Genomic DNA, 24,252 nt, shown 5'->3' on the forward strand with positions numbered 1-24,252 from the left:
AAAAAAAAAAAAAAAATTCTTCAAAAATTCCTTGGTCACAGTTAGTATGTGTGTTTTTCAGCTGCAGGGTTTTTCTACTCAGCCAAGAAACACTTAAGCGTTAGGAGAGAAGACGGAGCGAAACACCGGCAGGTTCATGACCAGGTCACAGTCGCGCTCCCCGACTTGATTAGATGGGGGGGGGGGGGGGTCATTTGGGCGGAGTCCAGCTCGGGGTCAAGCTCCGGCTGCTCAGCTCCGAGTGGACCGGCTCAGACCTCCGCTCTCGTCCTTATAATTAGGACGTCAATCTGGAGCCAATCCTCATGCACTCCTGTTTCAAAGGGTTACGCCTCAACTCGCCGTCTGCTGGTCGTGAAGCTCCGTTTCACCGTCCTGGTCCGTCCTGGTCCATCCTGGTCCATCCTGGTCCGTCCGGACCGCCGGCGGTTCGGCTGGCAACAGGAAGGAGGAACCAGAGAGCCACCGGACTGTGGAAACTTCAAATTTAAGTTCCTGGACTGGTTCAGTTTGGTGGTCTGAATCCCAGGGACGGAATTGGGGGAAATCGATCGACCATAGAACCCTTGAAGCATGAGGAACCTGCTGTATAATGACGGTTAGATTCTCAACCAGAAAGCAGGAGTAAGAAATTGTCCAACTGTCTCAAAAGTAGGAAGTGACATTCCTTCAGTTTTCCCCGTGGAGGTCATTAACTTTCCATCGCCTGGAATCAAGGCACTCGTGGGACTCGGAACTTGTTGAATGTCGTGGCCGGTTGACCTTTTTAGTGCAGGAGGTGCCGAGGAGCTCCTGTCACGTGTTCCATTCTGCTCCGAGGAAGAACCGTCGGCATCTGAGCTCCTCAAACATTCTCTTCAACTGAGTTGCAGTCGTGCATTCAAACTGCAACACGCAGGTTTTCCACAGCAGTTGATGCCGGCGAAGGAATGAAGCACAGGCACAATGCATTAATATCAGTTCCAGCAAATCGAGACAGTCGTGACAGAAAACCAATCATACGAATCTGATCGCAAACCCATGTGGGACAAAAAAAAGTCAAGGTCTCATCTTAGTGTTGTGCACAGCATTCATGTCTCTCATGCATTTGATAAGAAATAAAGAAATCCACATGAATGGCAGAAATTAAAAGAGATCAACAGTGCCAGGCTCAGTTTAAAATAAAAAAACTAAACAAACAGGAGACTAATCTGCAAAGTGTCTTCTCATGTGTGAAACCTGCTTCAGCTCCTGCGGTTAAAATGGGTCCAGAGTGTTTTCACTTCAGCGTTCAAACTCAAACAGACTCCGCAGACCCGAGGACAGATGTGAAAATGTCAGTAGCATCCATTCCAGCCACGCAACATCTGCTCTTAATCAGATAATGAACAGCTAATCCTGCCATTACTCGCAGCACAAAGGTCGCTCGGCGGCGTCACGTCCGTGTTCCCGCCGCCGCCGCCGGAGGAGGAGGAGGAGGAGGAGGAGGAGGAGGCGGCGCAGCTGTACGAGACTCTGTTTTGTTCCAATGCGACGACACACAGACCTCCGGCTGCTGGCCTGTTGCCAAAAGCCTGGGGACCCGACAAACGTCCTGCTTGTTTGCGATTCAGTTGCCGGTGATGTTGGAGTCGCTCGCTGCACCGCGGCAACAGGCTGCTGCCGCTGCGGCCAGGAAAGTTTCCCCACGACGCCTTCGGCTGGACGGCTTCAATACTGGGCCTTTTAGAAGAATCACGGATATCATGTGCTTCTCTTCGATTTGTCTTGACACCACGAGTTACAGGCTCACTTCTGATTGTTATCCCCCGCCGTGGCCGATAGGCCCCGAAGGGGGATCTTGAAACAGTCTCCGTACGTACGTCCGTACGTTCGAACGTCCGTACGTTTCTACCTATATCCCGGCAACCCCTGGGCCCACAGTGACCAAACTTCACATGTGGATACATCTCAGAGGGGGAAGGGATACTATGGTGACCTTGACCTAATTTGCATATTAAGTAGGCCACAGGGTCACGAAGTGCTTAAAAACACATTTTGGGCTCTGGAGGCCTAGGTTTTTGAGCTAGGGCTCTGAAATTGTATACACACATGATACACACTCCAGGGATAACCTCCAGTACACCAAGTGACCTGACCTTGACCTTGAAGATTGGTAGGGTCTGAAGTTTGCTCGTCATGGTTGCACAATACATGTATTTTCATATAAACATTTCTCCTCATTTCTCAGCAGTTCCTGGGCCCACAGTCACCAAACTTCACACATGGACACTCCACCTGGGGAGAAGGGGCACCATGGTGACCATGACCTCATTTGCATATCAGGTCACAGGGTCACTAAGTGCATAAAAACACCTTTTGGGCTCTGGAGACGTATTTTGACATAGCTTATGAAGAAGACCTTTCAGATTCTACATAATGATCTACTAGGACCCATGGAACACCCTCTAGTGTACCAAGTGTGCTGCCTTAGAGCTGGCTTTGTGAGAAAATATAAAGCCCTCCGGCGGGGGATTAGCCCAGCAATGGCCTTCTTGTTAATCATTTAGGCTCTTTTAAAAAAGGTCATTTATCTTTGGTCTGCATGCATTTATTGATTTATTGGCTCGTATGTATTTTACCAACTTTTTAGCAGAAATTATAAACCCAAACTGCCTGGAATATTCAGGGGTGGTTTATCCCTGTACGAGGATGTTTCCATTAACTTTAGTGACCGATTGGGTCAAAGGTCAAGGTCTGGGTCACAGAAAGGTCAAGAAAGTAATGTCACCATAACGTCCGCGCTCTGCCGAGTGCTTGTTCTAGTTGTTGTTTTGAATAGGAACGAGCGAGAACAGTCGTCGACAGTAAGCCATGAAATATATATGATAAAATAACCTATATACATACTGGCGACCTGGACGTGTGAAACCCAGCTGGAGAGTTTTTGGGCAAATCGTTTCAGGAGCCAAAGCCGTCGCTTCGTCCACAAGAAGCTTGAAAACATTTCGGTCGACGCTCAGAAGGTAGAAGAGGTTGAGTGGGTCTGATGGCTCAGCTGGACGCCGTTCATTAACCAAAGAATCCAGTGTGGATCGCCTGCAGAGCAGAGGCTTGACGTGAAGTGATTCATCTCTCACATCATTTGCTGTGGATCAGTCACTTCTCAGGTGTGGGACGGGCCTTCCCCCGAGGAACTCCGGGTTCCAGGGCGCCACGGCAGCATCTGGTTTTTTAAGAAGAATTTACTATGGAAAGAACAAACAATCACTCGGTTTATTCAAACTTGTTTTATGAATAAATCAGTGATGGAAAATGTACCGCAGTTGAAAGCCTGAAGAGGAACAGGTAACAAATGTCAGTCGATTGTAAGAAAGGCTTTGTGGTGAGTGAGGATTAAAAGCAGGAGCCATGTTTTGATTGCTAAATGATCCCAGCGGCTGTTAATCATATCTTTTATTGTTAGAAACATTAGCGAGTCTCCATGTGAAACAACCCTTGAGTGATGTGAGAGTGAGGTCTTTTTGACGAGTCAAATATTAATTCAAGACACTGAGAAATTCTCACTTTGCAAAAGTTGTATGGGTTGATGAGACATTGCGAGGGTGATGAGAAAACATTGAGATTTAATGGCGGGAGATTTGACGCGCGCCGTTAACGAAGTGTCAGCGTTCGATTAATTAACTTGTCATTTTCATCCAAAACGCCCGAGCCGATGAAATCCCCGAGTCAGCATCTGCTCCGGCTCTCTGACAGGCGGTTTGAAAGACGCTTTCAGTGTTTGATGCTCGACGAGACGAAACGAGGCGGCTCAATAGGGAATGGCTTTACGGCGCCCGAGCTGGAGCGGCTTCCTCTCCGCCAGAAGGCCTTCGCCGTGAGATCGTGTTGGGGGCGGCGCTCTCGGGTGTGAAACGAACCCGCGGAGACTCTTCCTCCACACCATCCAGCGGAACCAGAACCAGTCCAGTTCTTGTCCCTCCATCGACTGCTGCACTCCGTCTCCTTTCCCATTATTGTTGGTGTCTCTGTTGCACATCTGACTAATCTGTTGCCAGGTGAGACTCATTCACACCTTCACTGTGGCGCCAACAACCAGATATTTTGTTCTGGCTGTTAAAACGCCGTTAATATTAAACGTGCCAATGAAAGGAGGAGGATGTGTTTGTGTTAAATTGCAGCTCATCATGTATTGTCGCTGCTGCCGGAGCTTGTTTTTCTCATCCCGAATGTGGCTGACGAAACATCTGTTCTGCATCGGTTGAATTTACAAGCGGCTAATGAAGGAGTCGTTTACTCCCACTTCACTGGATGATCTTCCTCCTCCTCAGTCGCCTGCTCATTAATTGGCCTGAATGGAATGCAGAGCGCCGCAGTAAGACCCCAACAATTCGCCTTTTTTTTTTTTTTCTTTCTCTGACTTTCAAATGTGTTCGCTGTGTTTGTTTCAAACTGACATCACTTATAAAGCAGATTAGATTTTTTTTTTTTTTCCGCCTCAAGCTGCATTTGAGAGGAAAAACAAAACAAGGAAAAGAACAAAATATGACGAGAACGGCATAATGAGTGCATGTGGAGGCCATTATCAAACTGCCAGTGTGCACTTGGAGCTGTCGGTGCCTCCACCCACCACTGCTATGATAAAGAATCCCTGACATGAGCTGGGAGGCTTTTCCACCAGTTTGTGTGTCTTGTGATTCATCGTGACGAGGCTCCGGCATCCAAGCGCCCGTGACCTTGAGGAGCCGAGTGCCGTGAGAGAACTAATGTGAATAATTTATGGGGATTATTTGTTGTGAGATTGAACGCTGTGCGTTCGCTGAGCGTCCACATGCGCAGGCCTCCCGACGGCCACGTCCATTACGTTCCAAGACGTTTTCCAGGAAGGGGATGGAGCGCAGGTGACCCGGGGTCAGGTCCAAAATGGGACTGGAGCCACTTCCTGTTCACAGTCTGTGGACTGTTGTGAGGCGAGACGTCGTCACACTTAAGCGAATGCGGTCCCTGATTTAATACATTCATATTTATTACAGTATAAACACACAAAAGTACTGAAACTTGGGACCGTTGAGTACCGGTTTGGATTCCCAGGTACCGGGTATGGGTACCGTATCGGTTCAGAAGTGAAAGGTTAAAAGTGAAAGCCCTACCTGTCTACGGTGTTTTATTCAAGCGAGACATGTCACATTTTATTGAATAAGATGATGATATATTGATTTTGCTGACGTTCTCAGCCAGTGAAGGCTGAGGGAACACGAGAGGATTCAGCCTGCAAGCCGGTTTCTGAGCTGCAGGCCAGGTTTTCCAGGAACAACTTCACTGTTTTAATTCACCTCCCTGCTGAAAGTGTGTGCGCTGAGGGGAAACGCTGAGAGTGAAGTGGGGGTGTGATGAGAAGCTGCAGCAGTTTAAAACACAATGACGTTTCCCTCAAGAGATGAAGGAGTGATTATTGAACTTCAATTCATCAGATGGACATTAAATGGATGATAATGTTGCTTCTGGACGTGTAAATAAGGAACCGTGTTCATGAGAAGGTTCTTTATGAGTAGCAATGGTTAACTTCAAACACTGTCATAAAGAATCCAGTCTGAGCATATGAAGGGATGAATATATGAAATACAGTGATAACTTAGCAGGTTCATCTGACGTAGAATATTTGTCAGTATAAATTTGAATCTACGACGCAGATAAACCATCAAGCTTTACATTTCTAGTCTGCAAACACCTGAATGCTAAAATGGAATAAATTGTCATGTGTTTCCTGTTAATGAGTGAAGTATTGAGTAAGGAGATGTTATACAATGACTGCGAAACTAAAAAGTGAATGTGCTGCTTCTCAGTCAAGAGTAGAATTATAACAAGCAGTGTTCACAAAAGCTTCAATTATGTCTCAATCAGCAAATCAATCAATCTTTAGATCTACGAGATTCATTATATAAATACATCTCTCGCTCTCAAAAACATAAACCTTTTCACTTTATCTCATTACTTTGAAGTATTTGAAATAAAACACAAACAATCGATGTAAACTACTGAACGATTGTTAGGCAGTGCTGTGATGGGTATTATGAGTGTGGTTAGCATCGATCACTTGTTTCAGACTCATTCAGAATATTTGAATCCAGAGTTCTTCATCAACCAATGAGCTCTAGCATTATTACCACTGACAAGTTTCACACTATCACGTAACCTGCAAATGTAAATGGTCAGAACATGTTCATGAAATAAGAAATGTGTCGTCACGTATGCAGGTGATGGTGTAGTAGTTGGTAGTAAATGTACGCTTTGTTGGAGGCGAGCTGTTAGAACCGTCCCAGTCTGTAACAGATCATCACAATCCATCAAATATCAACGTGTTAAAATCACGAAAATGGTTCAAACCATTTCCAAACCTGCTCCTGTCCTGAGAAGCTTCCTGCCGGGAGTTTCTTTTCAAAATGGTCCGAGGAAAGAGGAGCAGGGTCTTTGGTCCACATGGTGTTCTGGTGTCCCACCTGGATCCGCCGTAAACAGCAAAACTGGTCATAATCTATCAGATCAGGATTCATTTCAGCCTTTTCCCAATCACTTCTCTCTGTAATGCTTTCAGACAGACACTTTGTTAATCCCAAGGGGAATGGATGTCCTCGAAATGAAGCTCAGCTGCGCAGTTTGTTGTCTGAACGTAGATTAAACGTGTCTTCAGCAAATAAAAGTTGATATAATTTTACCAAATCTTTATATGAATGTCAGTTTTTCATTTGAGGATCAGTTTCCCCAACTAATAACACTCTAAATAAACGCCACTGTTCCGTTGTGGGAATCTAAAACTGGAGATTAGCATCTTTAATGGTGGCTTAGAACTCGTCGTGTAGCGAGACGGGACGTCAGACGTCCAGTGTGTCTGTTTAAAGTGTGAGGAATGTCCGACCGCTACGAGCTGCAGCTGCGAGCAAACACAGAACCGTCGGAGTGACGCCAGTTTGGCACCAAAACAAGCACAAGTACAAACGAGCCACGGCTTTCATTGTCCGTTAGCGTCGCCGGAGGCGTGGAAGACGTCCATGTTGATCATCATCATCTTCTCCTTCTTCTACTTCGGTGACCTCCGGACCTCTGAGTCGGTGCGCATCAACGTCGTCCAGCCGGACTCGCTGTCACACGCACGCTTACGAAAGACGCGTTGCACTGGCGTCGGAAGGCTGTCGCCGCGTCGCTTCGCGAGATTCCTGCGTGCGTACGGTGGACCGTCGTCGTATCTTCCTGGAGACGCCTCGTCTCATCTGGCCTCCGTCGGCAAATCGTTCAGCAACTCCTACACTCTCGTGTGAGGAAGAACTAAACGTGGCATCTCAAGCCCGGAACTCTCTTGTTTACAACCAATTTACATGCAAATGAGGCTTGGACTGTTTCAGGATGTGTTTTTGGGAGGGAAAAAAAGCCGTTTTCCTTGTAATACCAAAGAAAATGTAATTAGCTGCAGGTGAAGGCGGCAGGTCGCCGGCAGCCGGGCGGCGTATCCAGCACTTAAAATGTCCGTCACACTCGTCCGGTGGGGACTTTTCCTCCACTGTTTCTGACTCGCGTCTGGACTTTGATGGAGCACTGTGATAGAAGTGGATTCCCACCCGGCCGTCTCCTCTGACCCCGCTGTGGCAGGAGGAAATGACAGTATGAGTAATGCTATTCATCCAGTGTGGTCCATTGGACTGAAGGCTACGCATTGTGTGCTGAGAAAACAATAATCTGTCTTTAATATGAATCCTTTGTCACCCAGTCCGTCCCGGGGACCCTCGTCTTCTCAGTCTCCTGACGCCCGTCCTCAGAATGCTAAGCAGATGCTAATTTCTAGGGAAAGACTTGTGGTAAATGGTCTTTTTTTTTTTTTTTTTTTCCAGGTGCTGACATTTCGTGCAGCATAGCTTTACAGAGCATATTGCCTTTATTTTGGCAGTGGGTGTTTCCTTCTGCTGCTGTTGAGCAACATTTTACTGTAATTTAACGTAATTCAGCTTTTTGCACAAGGTCCTGGAACCCGACAGCCATTTTTATCCCCCGCCGTGGCCGATAGGCCCCGAAGGGGGATCTTGAAACAGTCTCCGTACGTACGTCCGTACGTACGTCCGTTCGAACGTTTCTACCTATATCTCGGCAACCCCTGGGCCCACAGTCACCAAACTTCACATGTGGATACATCTCAGAGGGGGAAGGGTCACCATGGTGACCTTGACCTAATTTGCATATTAAGTAGGTCACAGGGTCACTAAGTGCATAAAAACACCTTTTGGGCTCTGGAGACGTATTTTGACATAGACCTTTCAGATTCTACATAATTATCTACTAGGACCCATGGAACACCCTCTAGTGTACCAAGTGTGCTGCCTTAGAGCTGGCTTTGTGAGAAAATATAAAGCCCTCCGGCGGGGGATTAGCCCAGCAACGGCCTTCTTGTTTTCTCTTTTGCGGTGAGAATGGGGCAAACAGAACGCTTCTCACACCAGTTTGCATGTGGAATTTTTTTTTTTAACTCTGAAACTAAACCTCTCACTTCTTGTGGAAGAGTTTCCTGTTGTCTGGATTGTCTTAATACGACCGAGGTCGGCCGTTCAGTCCTCCATCTTGCCTGTCCAGGTGCCTGTGTGTCTCTGGGGGAGAACCTAGCGCTATGCTGCTGTAGCTGGTGGAACGCTCTCTGCACAAAACTGCCACGAACCTGGAAACGTCTTCTTCTCTCCGATGTGAAGCGGCAGTTCAACGGGCAGCGGAAGCCTCAGAAACATCCGCCTCTTCTCAGGCCTCCTCTCTCTGGAGATGGAAGGAGCCGCAGACTTCTGGGACGTTTGGTTGGTTTCATGTTCGGTCGTTCGCTGGTGAATTCGGTCCCAGTCTGAAGTCGCCGGCGACGCTTGAAGCTTTTCCGACGCTGATGAAAATCGTGGATGTTTTTCCCCCTACATGAACTTTTCTGACACAATAGTCCCTAATTTCTCCAGAAAACATTCAGGGTTTAACCCAACTGATCGTTCCAGACAGTGTTTGACTTCAAAAGTCCACATAATCTGTCATAATCTGTCACTGCTGCAGTTTGAAGCTAAAACATCAGATCTTACAGGTTTGATCATCTGAATGATCTTTACCTGTTCAGAGCCTGATGGTGATCATCATCCACCTACCAGTCTCTCTCTCTCTCTGTCTCTCTCTCTCTCTCTCTCTCTCTCTCTCTCTCTCTCTCTCTCCCTTTGTCTCTGATGGCGGGATTCTAACTGACCTCTCTCTCTCTCTCTCTCTCTCTCTCTCTCTCTCTCTCTCTCTCTGATGGCGGGATTCTAACTGACCTCTCTCTCTCTCTCTCTCTCGCTCTCTCTCTCTCTCTCTCTCTCTCTCTCTCTCTCTCTCTCTCTCTCTCTCTTCCGACCGTGGCTCTGGCCTCTCCTAACTTGACGACCCTTCTCCTGCACCTCTTCACTCTCAGTCTTCAGTGTGTGGGCAGTTCGGGATGAACAGATGTTCTCCTTTTTTACAGATGTGTGGCGCCACTGAAGCCAAATAGCGTGTCAGTATTCTTCTCTCGTCACTTTACTGGGCGTTTGAGTTCAACTATATGACACCTGTAGGGGGGGGCCGCCTCACACGTGTGTTTGTCTTCACCGTCTTTTCCTCGTCCTCGCTGCAGCTTTGGGCACAATATTTTATAATTTTTTCCGACGCTGCTGAGAACGCAGCTGCTTCGTGGGCACGCTTAACGTTTTTTTTTTTTTGTCTGGCACCTGAAATATGAATGCGACAGCGGTATGCTGCATATGAAAGGAAAAAGAAGCGGGTACCGGAGGTTGGGAAAGTAATAATGGGAAGCCCGGTCGGCGCGTGTTGACAGTGTTCATGTGATTGTCAATCCGGCGGGGATCGTGGCGTCTCTCCCTCGTTCCCCGGCTCGGCTGGGGGAATATCAACGTTACCACATGACGAGTTTTCACATTTAGTCATTTTTGTCCTACTTTCCAATTCCCAGTGTGCCGTCTGCTGACAGACTGCAGCCTCGGCAGGTGGAGATCACCAGCGCCCACTACGGGCGGGCCGCTTTGACTTCTCCCCTTATTTCTCACGGTAACTTTTCATCTGAACGCCTCACTTCCTGGCTTCTCATTATGGTTCGAGTTAAAGAGGCAAGGCTGATGAATGCTCACTTACGGTTTCGTATTCAAGGTTATTTCCTCATTTTGTCTTAAGTCATTGTTTTTCAACTACAGTTTAAATACGTATTCCTGTTATGCTGATTTCCTCTTAATAATAACAAAGAGAAAGGCATGCAGGGACGTCTCACTGTCTAGTGTGGCTGATTGGAATCCACAATTGGGTATACATACTTTTGAAGGTTATCGAATTCAGCAGACTTGCACGGAAAGTCCCTTTGACTTTCCGTTTGTTTGCACCAAAGACTCGTTCCTGTAAATGTGCTCGGAGGTCTTGACAGGCTTCATGTCGTTTCAAAGCACATACAAATCTCCAAGTCAAGTGTATTTTTATAAGGATGGAAACAAACGGAAGAGGACACGGGCTCACGCCGAGGGACGGGCCACATTCCATTGAGCTGTGCAATAAAACCATACAGCAGATGTAGAACACAATCCTTCACTGTGAGCACACTCAGTGAATTAATGGGCATTTGGCACCGCAGTCAGTACAGTATGTCTGTTTATTTTATTTACAGAATGAATATTTCAGCTCAAGCTGTTGCTCTTGAAGCTTCGCTCAATACATCCGATTCAGGAGACGTTTTCAAGGCACGAAATCCCCGGCTCGGCGCATTATTAGAATTCAAAGTAGCATCCGAGAACATCACCTGCTGAGTTAAAAATAATTTTGCAGGCAGAAATGTGGCTGTATTGTGATTCTGAGGCAGTTTGTTATTCCACGGGTTTAAAGTGGATGGGGGGGGGGGGGGGGGGGACTAAACCGATGTTTCGGAGAAATATACTCCGGTAGAAAAGCTCAGTGTCTTGTATTTATCTCATTTCTTCCAGGGTAGGTACATATTTTCAGTGTGACCCTCTCAGTCAGAAAGCGTCTGCAGTGGTAGAAGACGTTCGTATTGGAGTGAAACACCAGTTTTACCTGAATTTAAACAATAATAATAATAATATATAGCTAGAAAATTGAAAAAAATTACATTAAAATGATGTTAAAGCTCAGATCTCACAGAATTTAACATTGAAAACAGAATCTATAGCTCTGGCAGTGTTTGAGTCATTTTTGCGGGACGTTGTGACGGATCATGAAATAAGAGTAAATCCATTAAAATCCACTGAAAGGTGTGTGACAGGATCGATTCCAGCTCGGCGCTGCTGCTTCACCCGAACACGGCCTCTCTGCCGGCTTCGCGCTTGTTTGTCCCTTCAGACGGAGCAAACCACCGGCGCTTCGTTCTGTCGAGGCGTAAAGTGGCGGCGCTGACGGCTGCGTCCTGCGAGTCACGTCTCCCGCCGGAGCAGCAACAAAAGGAGCCTCGGCGACCGTCCATTAGTCGCCAAACGCCACAGTGACGGAGCCGAGCTGTGACGGCGCCGAAGGTTTGGGAGCAATTGGTTTTCAAACGCCACTTGAGCGATCATCGCGGCCGAGTCGGGCGCAAACGGGGGGGGGGTCAGCGCCAAGTACAATGGAGAGAAGTTGAGTGACGGGCGGGACAGTCGGCGGCGGCGCCCGTCACTCGCCGCCGCCCCATTCTCAGCCAACTGGATCTCACTTCGCTCTCTGATGTTTGGGTTTGATGCCCGAGGCGCCGTCCTGTCAGCAAGGCGCCCCAGCGGGGGGGGGGGGGGGGGGGGGACCTCGTCAGAACTCCCCGTCCTTCACTGGAGGCTCGTTCAGAGCTTCGTCACGATGCTCCTGGATGAGGCGGCGTCTCAACGCCCAGATCAGAATCTCCTTCGCTCGAACCGGGATGATTATATTTGTGAGACCAAAATCTTTAATTTCCGACTTGTGTGGTTGTCTCGTGTTTCCGCCTCTTGTGATGACATGTTGTTTTTGTTTTGTTTTTTCCCTCCACACGCTGGTTTGTTTCTGTGTAGAAACAGGAGCCAGGAGGCAAAGTGACAGTGTTCCAGAGCAGAGTGAAGCAGGTATTCTGTCTGCATTACATTCTGCCTGACTGGCTCGCCTGTTAGTGGAGAAATTGGTATCTCTTCCTCTCCTATGATTGATTTCTCCTCGCATCCCCGTTGAATTGGGTTGCAGTGGTCGCTGAGGGGAGACGATCTGGAAGGGGGCACCGTCTGCGCTCATTTTATCCACACAAATCAAAAACAAAACAACAAAAAACCCAAATAACATAAATAGATCCCCGGAGTGTAAAGCAAACAGTTTTTAAGGCACTTTCCCTAAAGGACATCAACGGTATCCCGCACAAGACCTGCAGAGCAATTTAGCAAGGTCTGCTTTAGAAATATACGCTGTCACCCCAATATAGCAGAGCTCACCTCCAGGTTGTAGAGTCGGAAACATGATTTTTGTCTCCCTCCTGGCGTGGAACCCTTCGCGTGGTGACTGAATGTGATTTATAGAGCGGCTCGCAGAGCGTGGAGAATAACATTTCACCAACGCACTGGCCCCATTTCAACAATCAGAGGCGTAAAGTTCATTGTGCAACTGCATCTGAATGTGTCCAAGTCCTGCTTTTCTCATTTCACCAGCAGATAATCTCGGGGCACAATAGCTCGCACGGTTCAGAGGGACTCTACTGATTCTCTCCATCACTGTTCAGTCTCTTTCGAAGGCTTTATGTTGAGACGAACCAATAAAGCGTCGCCCCCCCCCGCTGCCCCCACCAGCCCGTGGTGACGGTTCCTCCACTCAGTCTCACTGTGGATTTACACAGCCGCACACAATAAAATGTGTTTTTTATGAAGCAAACACACGACCGCTGGATGTCAACTCATCTGTCTGAAGTAATCAAAAGTACTCGGTATCATCTACCGTGAAAACTCTACACATCTTTTGTTCATGTGAGGAATTGATTTCTAGTAATAATGAAGCAATATTAGTGTGCTGCTCTGCTTTAGACAAGCTCGTACGACATCAAACGTCCGGATCTCTCAACCTGCACTCGGACCTTTATCTATATCAAGATATTAGGAATTATACTGTATTTTATGAGGATTTTGCACTTTGTATGTGGATTTTGCCAAAGTACTCCATCAATTCCCCACAATCTAAAGAGACTAAACTAAAAATGCACCAAAACCACGAGTACAAGTACGATTCTGAGTACCAAGGATATTGGTGGTATTGGAGAGTTAATGAGCGTATCAATCACACTTTAGTCATGTTTAGCATGTAGCATCGCTGGCGTGTTCGCCTGAAGCTCTTTAGCATGTAGCATGTAGCACAGCTTGGAGCAAAATCCTCCTGATCCACTGAGAAGTTAAACTGCTGCGCGACAAATATAACAATATAATCTAACTCTGCTGGTCCGAACGATACCGATACCCAATACTAGTGTCTGGCATCGATGGATCTCTGGTAGCTTTCGTCAAAAAATGACACTTTAGGTTGATTCAAGGCTGCAGAATACCATAAATGTCCCCGACCACACCTCGAGTAATCAGTAATCAGTAAACAAATGCAGTCTAGAGGAATTTAATCCAGAACTTGTGCTATATGAAGAATAACAATAGCTGCCAAACCATACAGAGGTGTGAACGTCTGGCCCCCGTCTCTTTCTGTTCATGTGAGGAAGTATCTGATCTGGTCAAGGCTGCGTTCGTCAGTGTGACTGCACAAACACTGCAAGTCCATTTCCGCCTCCTGTCACACCGAATGGACGAAGAACGAGTGGCAGCTGTGGACTATCGGCCGTGATTTGTTGCTTTTAAGCCCCAAAAGCCACTTTGTCAGAACCGTAAAGCGATCTGGAGGAATCTGCGGCTAAGTGGGTCGACTTCCACCCGCCGGAGGTCAAACGCCGGCGGAGCCACGTCGGCGGAATCAGCTGGGGGAATAACACGACTTCCAGAGAGGGAAGAGACGAGGGTAAATAACGCTCCTCCGTCCCGAGCTGCTTGCTGACAAGGTGCCCATGAGCACTTGACCTGACGAGGCTCCTCACAGGAGCGACTGGGTGAACGGCTCCCCGAGCCCCGGCGCTCCCCTGGACTCCCGGCGTGAATGTGAAGGAGGACAGAAGGAGGACACGATGGCCCGGCCGACCCCCCCCCCCCCCCCCCCCCCCACCTCCATCCCCCCCCCCACCTCCACCTGCCCCCCGTTCGGCTTCAGCAGCGACCTGCCCCAGATGAATCCTCCAGCAGCTCGGCAGCCGGGGGAGAGATAACCTTTTTTATATTTACATTTTATGACCTATTTTATTTATATACTATGGAAGTACTCCAGAAACTGCTTCCCTTTCTTCCCCATGAAGTTGCAGCCGACTTTATTTTTTTCCTCCCAGTGTGTTGTGCTCGCACTAATATTAGCTTCATATTTTATCTCTTTGTTGGCAGGATGTTCCACTGGAGTGTTGCTCTTTAAAATTAATAAGTCGAGAAGAAAAAAAAAAATCCCAGTTCTTTAAGAAAAAATGGCGATGGGCATAAATAATACAGTAACACACAGTACAGAAGAAAATCTTGGTTTTTAACATTGGTAAGGGATATTTTTTTCCCCCCATTTCTGTTGAATGTGAGCATAAATATTTACGTGCAATCACAACTTTTTCGTTTTTTCCGTCGCGCCCACTAAAAGTAAACACACTCACACACGTACGATTAATCTTCCCCATTCGAAATGAGTTTGTTCACGTCGTATGTTCAAGTCAGCATGTTTTGTTTTCTAATCGATATCCTCAACATTTAATATTTAATCTTTACAATGCATCTTGAAAATATGGTTTTCCTCTCTCGGCAAGCTATTTCCATACATCCACTTTGATTTACGCGACTTTTTAATATCGCGAATGCGGCCGTGACGGCGGAGCTGCAGCTACCGGGGGCTTCTATTCATCAACGCGAGCATAGAAAGAGTCGGAATCCAACCGTAAAAAGCAGCGGTGCACAGAAAATACTGGTATTTATCATACGTCTGCGTGAAAACAGCTGCGCCCTGTCAGAGGTGATAAATCCCAAACATTCTCCACGACTGTACTCGTGCACAACAGATATGGCAAACGCTTTCGGGTTTTTAGCGAAGAGGCGACGGCGAGCGGAAACTGTGGCGCTAAATATTTAAAAGAGGGACGGAAGAGAATGAAGCAGCTTGGTTGTGAAACCTTCGTAAAAAAGAAAAAAAAAGACGTGTGACTAAAGAAGCGAGAGCCGCGCTTCCCGTCAGAGGAGGAGAAGATATTATTTCAGAGAAATCAGCAGCAGGAAGGAGATCGATCACACCAATCAACTGCAGAACAGAAACGAGGACTTCAACGTTTGCGTGAAGAGATTTTCCCCCCCCGGTGGTGAAACCGAGATCTCAGTGAATCTTCGCTTAAAGAAAAACAAAAATACTAAACAATTCCTATTAGTGTGTGGCGGTATAGAGATTACTTTGACCAAACACATCATCCAAAAATAAACAGGTGTAAATATGTTTTATTTTCATCGTTCTAATTTGAATAATGACATTATAATGCAGGGATTATAAAACAAAGACGTGTTAAAACCAGCTCATCGTTTCACTGATTAATCTGACGCCTGCCTCCGGCTTCGTCAGTGCACTTGTTGGGTCTGTTTCCATGACAACGTATCCTCGCACCATGCATCAACGTGCATCCCTCTACCTGTGAACGACAGAACTACGGAGGAGAAATCTTTACATGCCAACTCAATTAAAACATCAGTCGCCATCTCGTCGCACAAGTAGAAACGCTGCGGCTGCTGAGACTCTCCGCGCCTCGTTGCTTTAAATCTTCAGTGAAGAAAGCTGAGATGTTGACGACGGCAGTTTAATGAGCCCGAGTCCCTTCAGACGTGTGAACATCCTATAAGTTGATTTAAAAAAAAAAAAACTACAAAAAACCCCCACACACACACACATACTGAGAGGACGGAGTTGGAACGTCCCATATTTGACACGTTGCCTCCTGTAGACATCGACCATCGTACAACACAACAACCCAAAACAACATTACATAAGATACATAACAAACATATGGGTGAAGACCGCCTGCTCACCCTCCCACACACACACACACACCAGCGGCTCCAGCAACTGTACAAGAGAGGGAAAAATATAAACTAAACAAAGTGCATCAGCCGCGAAGAGTATCTATAAGAATATCTCTAAAGAGGAGCAGAGTGTTTCCTTATTGTCGCCTCCATGAGGAGATTCTGTAAAGAGTCAAGTGGAGAATGAGGACGAATCAGGATATCAGTGCATGTGCAGAGTTGTTGAGCTCAGCCAGTATTCAGAGGGGGGGTGGGGGGGTTGAGTGGAAGAACTGACCCTGCGTCCCCCAGGAGACGTCCATTAAAGTAAAACCACATTATGGTCAACAGCAGGTCTGCTGGAGAGTTTGCTCTTCCTCTGATTGATCCCTGTGAACTCTGGCGCCGCCTCCAGGCGGTTCCCTGAACCGAGGTTCTGGGAACTGAGGGAACCTGAGAGACTCCTTGAAATTCAGCAAATGTAGAAAGTAGTGGCTGTGATTCAGTGTGACACCTTGTCAGGAACCACCGATGAAGAAAAACATGTGATATCCATTCCGGCGACTGTCTGCAAAGTCCTGAAGAAATACTTTACAGCCCAAAAGTACACAGACGTTGTACCTTATGGTTCGTATGAATGGCAAACGTGACTTACTGACACTGAACAGTAAAGTGACATTTTAAACAGAGTCCCTGTCAGTTCCTGGTAAACTCTCTCACTTTTTCTGAAGGGACTGTATTTTCCCAAAGTTGGTTGGTTTGCATAAAAACAATACATTTGTTGGTTTTAAAATTTTACAGGGGTTCTCAAGAGACACGTCCGTCTTCTTAACACAGACGTCACTTATGTTGTTTGTTCTACTTAGCGTGTAGAAAGCTGTGTTTTAATTCTGCTTTTATTTAATACTTTTAATTTTTTTTGGTTATCCATGCTGCGTTGGTCTTCAGAATAAACCTCCAGCTGTGAATCAACAAGTGTCCTGGCCCACCAAGTAGAGTTTTCACCTGCAGAACCTTCGCTTCTCCTCCTCATCGCCTCCGGAGTCATTATCAAAAAGTGCACGGCTGTGCTCTAAGGACAAGAGAACATCTGGATTGCAATACACTGCCGTCCTGCTCGGTGTAGATTTACACCAGAACAGAAGAGTTCTTGATCCTCAGTCGTAGAATTCCTTTTTACATTTTACATGTTGTGACATCATCAGAGAAAACGCGACATAAAAAGACTTCAGTGTCGACAGTTGTATTATTTTGCTTGTTCAAGATGTAGAAAGTGGGGAACCTAATTTAAAAAGCCCAAATATGAATATCCACTGAAGATCATAAGATATGTTTCTATCATCCTGGTAAAGAGAAGTTAATGCAAACTCTAGTAGCTTTTCATTGCCTTACAGTTTGCAGATGAAACATCTTGCAGGAATCCTTGTGGGACTTTGCTCTGTGGAAAGTGTACATCTTCACGAAAGCAAATAAAACAATGGAAATTGCTGCTTCTTTTGAAGAGTAAATGCTTCGTCCCACATTTTGTGGGCCGGCAGTCTCAACCGCGCTGCAAAACTGCGACTTCAGCAAATAGCGGAGTTCTGCAGCGACACTGGAGACGGGTGTGGATTTCTTCTCGTCACTGCTCTTGGAATAAAGTCGTGAAGCAGAGTTCCTTTGTCAAGGATATTTATTGACGCTTCAACAGACACATGCAGTACACAATGCAGACGTCACAAGTCAATCTGCTCTGGGCGGGGCCTGTTGATCAGTTTTGTATTTCTGTTGTTCTGATGTGAAGCCGCTGACATCTTTGCTCTCATTTGTGAAGGTTCAACCACCACAGGGCTCTCAGGCCCAGAGGGAATGTGCTTGATGCTCAAAAAAACACTTGGGAAGTACTTGGAAGGGAAAAGTAAAAGGAAGAGGGGCAAAAAAAGATGGACGCTTCATGATAAGGAGACGAAGCTTCAGCAGATAGCTTCAGTTTCTTCACTCTCCTGCAGTTAAAGCAGCGTGAGCGCTGCTGCTGCTGCTTCGGGACATTCAGACATTAAACCACTCGTAGCGTCCTGTTCCCGTCACACAGCCACGCTAGCGTACCACGAGGCTAACGTTAGCTTCCAAACTTATTTACACTTGCATTAGGTAATAATGCGAAGCGTCATCACAGCCAATCGCAATGTTCAACGTCATCAGGAAGCGCCGGCGCCTTGGACTGGTGTGGTCGCTCAGCCGCATGCACAAGCCCATCTCTACACCGGTGACCAGATGGTCACCATTCACATGAATGTTGACGGAAGTGAAAAAATTCAAAATGGCCGATAGCGAGGAGTTTCCCCGACCACGTAGTTCCACGGATTCCGGAGGAATTACGCGACGCTATCCAATCAGAAAGCATGTTTTCCAGGTTAAAGCGTCACTGACCAGACCCACATGGAAAGAACCTATATGAGGATATATGCACATATATGAAACCTATATGCAGCATATATGCACATATATGCTGCTATATGCACATATATGACAATATATATGCGCATAAATGCTGCATATATCCACATATATGTGCATATGTGTATTTACCGCATATGTGCACATACATGTACATATATGAGCATGTATGCACATATATGTGCGCGTATGTACATATGTGCGCATATATGCACATGTATGTACATATATGTGCCTATATGTACATATACAAAATGTGTCTGCTTCCTATATTATCTGTACATATATGCGCATATATGCACATATATGTGCATGCATGTGCATATATATACATACACATGCATATATGTACATATATGTGCGTATATGTACATATGTACATGTATGTACATAAAAAAAGGAAAACGGCTAATTTTATATGTCACATATATTCAAAACCTATATCAAAACCGATATTAAAACATATATGTTTATATAGGTTCTTTCTATGTGGGGAATGTGGAAATCGGGAGGAAAATAGCGGTTTTCACAGACTATCATCGCGAGAATCACGTGGTCGATGGCGATGAGGTATTTTCCCGCCTCCTGCCCGTCACCGGTCGCTCAGACTGGAAACCTTCATGTTTTTCTCCATTTGCTGTGGAAGCTGGTTCCCCGACACGGCGGAGTGTCAGAAGCTGCTCGCCGCATGGCCCGTGTGTGATAACCTGCAGAATAATCAGCCGCACGCTCTGCTTGTTCTGGACTGAATTCACCCCCTGCACATCTGGGAGTTTATTCAAACTTAAGGGGATTATGCTTTTAAAGAGATTTCACAGTTTGTAGCATTCTGTGCGAACTCGTGCCAGATTCAAAACACCCAGAAATTAAAAAAAAAAAAATAATTATTAACAATAACAAAGCGGTCTCTCATTTTATTCCATTCTGGTTCTGATACCATCAGTAAATGTTCTGCCAAGTCCCAGTTTTGACTGGTACAAACACCCCGGTGCATTCCCAGCCTAGTTTCCTTTCTCTTTATTAGCTTCAGCGTGTGCAGTTTCCCTGCAGACAAAACGACTGAGTTTGTTTTTTAAATAATGAAGCCAAAGTTGATTTTGTGATTTTAAAAGGCTTCTCAATGTAATCTCACAAATTCATTACGTTTTTCAGTTGTAATTCAGCATGACACAAAGTTTTAGCCGCAGCAGCCCCAAAACCATGTGCCACGGAGTTTCCATATATTTATCTCAAAGGTCTGTTTGCACTTGAGCGCCGACGGGTTTTAATGATTCAAAAAAGGAGAAATAATGTAAAGGATGGACGGTTCAGGCATGTCTGTTACTGACATCACCTGAAAACATTGAACTTGAATCATTAAACCTCGTTTGAGCGTTTTAAGTGAAAACAGAAATATTTTGTTGCATTAATGAACGTAGGTAAAAAAAACAACGTTTTGTTTTTTTCAAAACTCCATTTTATATTTTGAAAAATTTCCACTCCTAGTGTTTATAGACCAGAGACAATGAGAAACTTTTTATCCCCCGCCGTGGCTGATAGGCCCCGAAGGGGGATCTTGAAACAGTCTCCGTCCGTACGTCCATTCGAACGTTTCTACCTATATCTCGGCAACCCCTGGGCCCACAGTGACCAAACTTCACATGTGGATACATCTCAGAGGGGGAAGGGATGCTACGGTGACCTTGACCTAATTTGCATATTAAGTAGGTCACAGGGTCACGAAGTGCTTAAAAACACATTTTGGGCTCTGGAGGCCTAGGTTTTTGAGCTAGGGCTCTGAAATGTTATACACACATGATACACACTCCAGGGATAACCTCCAGTACACCAAGTGACCTGACCTTGACCTTGAAGATTGGTAGGGTCTGAAGCTTGCTCGTCATGGTTGCACAATACATGTATTTTCATATAAACATTTCTCCTCATTTCTCAGCAGTTCCTGGGCCCACAGTCACCAAACTTCACACATGGACACTCCACCTGGGGAGAAGGGGCACCATGGTGACCATGACCTCATTTGCATATCAGGTCACAGGGTCACTAAGTGCATAAAAACACCTTTTGTGCTCTGGAGACGTATTTTGACATAGCTTATGAAGAAGACCTTTCAGATTCTACATAATGATCTACTAGGACCCATGGAACACCCTCTAGTGTACCAAGTGTGCTGCCTTAGAGCTGGCTTTGTGAGAAAATATAAAGCCCTCCGGCGGGGGATTAGCCCAGCAACGGCCTTCTTGTTTTCAACAATTTTGTTTTAGACAAGCTTCTCATCCAGACGGGAACGTTTTGATCACGATCACAGTCCTGCATTGTTCAGAGAAGTTTGATTTTAAATGAGCTGTAAATAACTGCACTCTCATGAGTAGATTAAAGAAAATCCACCCATCCATCAATCATCCATCAATCAATCATCCAGAATATTGTGTCCAACTAATAATGTGAAAGTGCTGCGACTGCATTGACTCACAGTATCAAACTATAAATTATAGTAAAGTTTTTCCACCAACAAATTGAATGGAATTAATTGCAGTTTTGGGGGGATTTATTCGGAAACGGTTAAACGTTAACGTCCCAAAATGGAATCGACTGATCCTTGGATGATGACAAATCATTTCTGAAAGTTTCATGCAATTCGGGTTAATAGTTTTTACGAAAAGGTGGTGAAATACATACAAACCAATAAATAAATAAGATGTTTTGAGGAGACGCACAGCTTGCATGAAACAAAGAGATGAAGCTGGTTTGACGTTATTTTAACGTCATTATATTCAGCATCGGATCGAACTTCACATCCTGGTTTCTGAGTGTTGCTGGCTGCAGAGGTCTCTTTTTTTTTTTTACTCATTTTTTTTGAACAGTTTTCCACATAAGGCAGAGTTGTCAAGCATAGAAACATTGATCAACATTAAGCAGCATTCATGTAACAACAATCTTGTATCTGTTGTAATGAACCACTACGGAGAGTAAATGGTTAATGAGGTGCCGGCATACATCAGTTATCTATACATGATAGCAATTATTTGTTGGGATACCCTGTCCATTTTGTCCATTTTGTCCATTTTGAAGAGTAAATATCCGTCTGCAATCTTAAAACAAAAGTCAATCTTTCCATCTCGTGTATGTCCTTAATGATTTCAAGCCAATTATCCACTGTGGGGGGGGGGGGGGGGGGGGTTCGACTTGTAACCATTTGCGAGTGACGGCTTTTTTCGCTGCTGCAGAAAAAATATTCAACAGATATCCATCAGTTCCCGGTATTGTTTCTGGTATATCACCTAAATAGAGTGTCATACAAGTGAATGGGATCTGTAGGCTGAGAATTTCTTGTATGATTTTCCAAATATTTTCCCCAATATGCTTTAATTTTAGGACAGTTCCAAAAAAATATGATAGTGGTGTGCCTCGGAACCACCACAGGACCTCCAACATAGTTGGGTAGATGTTGTTTGATAAGATTTCAGTTTTGTAGTAATGAAAAAAAACGGACCAGGTTTTCCCAGCAAAATTCCCGCCAGTCCGCAGAGCATGACGATGACATCACAGTCTTACACATATTGCTGCAGAGGTCTTCATCCAAAACAAACGGAACTGTTGTGAAAGTTTCCCGGTGAGCTGTCCCGGTGGTTCCTCCCAACTTTGTGATAATGGGAATCCTCTGGCTCCGTTGTGATTCCGCGGCGTGCCCACGTGCTGCTTCCGTTTGTTTTGATGTGAAGACAGAAGTGCCAGGCGGCGCCTCTCGCTTCGCTTCCTGCGGCTCTTGATCTTTTCGGGATCAGAGGTGGAACGCATCATCAGAGCGTTCTCCATGTGCCTGTCACACTCGCGTTTTAAGTTGCATGTAGAGCGTGTTCTCCTGCCCGTCTTGGAAGTGCTGGTGTTGCGCGGCGCGCTGTAAATAACGAGGTGTCGTCAGCCGCCGCCTTCAAGCCATCCATCAATGTTTCAAGCGGCGGGAGGAGCAAGTGAAGGTCGCGCCGTCTTCGTTTTCCAATTGGCACATAAACTGAATGTTGATCCATGTTCACACGGGATTTCAGTTGAAATACAGTCCTCCTCACTTTGCACTGTAAAAACCAACACGGTTTGCTTTCATGAAGCAGTAATGACGTTTTTTTTTTTTTTTTTTTGTCAAATCGGTGAATAATACATATACAATGTAAATGAAGCTGTGAGCTAATGTTTGAGGGATGAGGAGAAATGTCCTGACCAGGTTTTATCGACTCTTCCAAACATGGAACAAATATAAAACGCTGCTGTTCTTTGTTCTGCTAACAGGAGGGAAACAGTTCAGGTACTTTTTTCTAAACTTCATGCTCAAACAAACACGCGGATCAAAGACGCTGCGAACGGAGGGCGGAGGAGAAACACGCTGCAGGTAAACAGCCTGCCGAGGTCGGTCCGGGTGACTCACTGAGTCACTGCGAACTCAGACGCTGGTTTTCTGGAGGCTGTTTGAACTCTGCTGGACTCTGCGGGACCCAATTTGATCCCAGGCAGCGTTTTTACATATGCGTTTGAGGTGCATGATCAGAAAAGTGGCAGGGCTGTCTGCCCGCCTCGGGGTGAGGTGGGGCTGGAGCAGAAAGCTTTGAATGAACCCAGCATTTATTCAGGAAATTCGCATTCACTCAACTTTCAGGTCATTTTGGGTCACGGATGAGGAAACCAGAGCACGCCATGGAACACGAGGGGGGGAACATGCTGCTCTGAGCTGAGTCTAAAGAAAAAAACCTGTTTCTCTGTGTCGTTCCACCAGATGCAACGTGGACAGCAAAGTGTCTCGGGTGGCGTGGCTCAACCGCACCACCATCCTGTTCGCGGGCAGTGAGAAGTGGTCGCTGGATCCCCGCGTGGTCCTGATGGAGAACACGGCGGTCACAGAGTACAGCATCAAGATCCAGAACGTGGACGTCCACGACGAGGGGCCCTACGTCTGCTCCATCCTCACCAACAAGAAGCCAAAATCCACAAAAGTGCATCTCATTGTTCAAGGTAAGGCGCCCCCCGGTCCCCCGAGGCGGACGTTCGGTCATCCTTAGAACTCAGAGCAGATCAAGAGGCCTTCTGGGTTTTTAGGGTGAAGTGATGGGATGGAACTCAGACCTGCTGATCAAACCTGTGATTTCAATGTCGATTTAATTACAGATCGCTGATAGAAATTGATTCAGGGGAACAGAACATTAATTTCAACATTTAAAAAAAAACCCAAAACGATCTAAGTTCAGTTTGAGTGTGAGGCCTTCCCTAAATCAACTGTCAGACTTCTGCTAGCTTTTGTGATGGAATCAATTTCCTTCACAGTGAGTTTCTACAAACAATTAGCAGCAGAGCCTCCGGGCTACATCTGAGGTCCAGATCATGTAGCTTCACTTAATTGCTGTATAATTAAAAAAAAAAAAAAAAGATTAAGTAGTTGTATCTGGTAGCACGTGTAGAATCATTGCTTGAAAAATAGACCTGTAAGTCTCAGTATCAGCAGAGAAAAAGACGAGCTTTTACATCCATTCTTTTTCAGGTGAAATGATTCACAGAAATAACTTCTTCATTAAGAAAAAAAAAAAAAAAAATAGAACGCTTCAACTGGATATTCAAACCATAAACAACAGCCAGTGTTTTGCACACTGTATGATTCGTGATGAGATCTCATTAACTCCTAATTGGTGCTGAGAAACATCAGGCCACGGTTTTAATCAAACAATAGATGGAGAATATTCTCTGGCAGACCAGGGAGGCT

At 45.8% G+C, this 24,252-nt stretch overlaps 1 protein-coding gene across 1 annotated transcript in view; it reads left to right on the forward strand.

Annotated features, from left to right (window-relative positions):
• Positions 1–5,058: 5,058 nt before the first annotated feature.
• opcml (opioid binding protein/cell adhesion molecule-like) overlaps positions 5,059–24,252 on the forward strand; it is a gene marked incomplete at its 5' end in the record, with an annotated part of 146,196 nt that continues 127,002 nt past the window's right edge. Inside the window, 5 exons of the mRNA XM_080509072.1 lie at positions 5,059–5,062; positions 6,979–7,267; positions 9,968–10,044; positions 11,338–11,476; positions 23,275–23,510. Coding sequence (XP_080365198.1) covers positions 5,059–5,062; positions 6,979–7,267; positions 9,968–10,044; positions 11,338–11,476; positions 23,275–23,510 — 745 coding nt within the window. The remainder of the gene's footprint in view (positions 5,063–6,978; positions 7,268–9,967; positions 10,045–11,337; positions 11,477–23,274; positions 23,511–24,252) is intronic.

The sequence above is a fragment of the Blennius ocellaris genome, assembly GCF_963422515.1.
Source record: "Blennius ocellaris genome assembly, chromosome: 14".
NCBI classification, from domain to species: Eukaryota; Metazoa; Chordata; class Actinopteri; order Blenniiformes; family Blenniidae; genus Blennius; species Blennius ocellaris.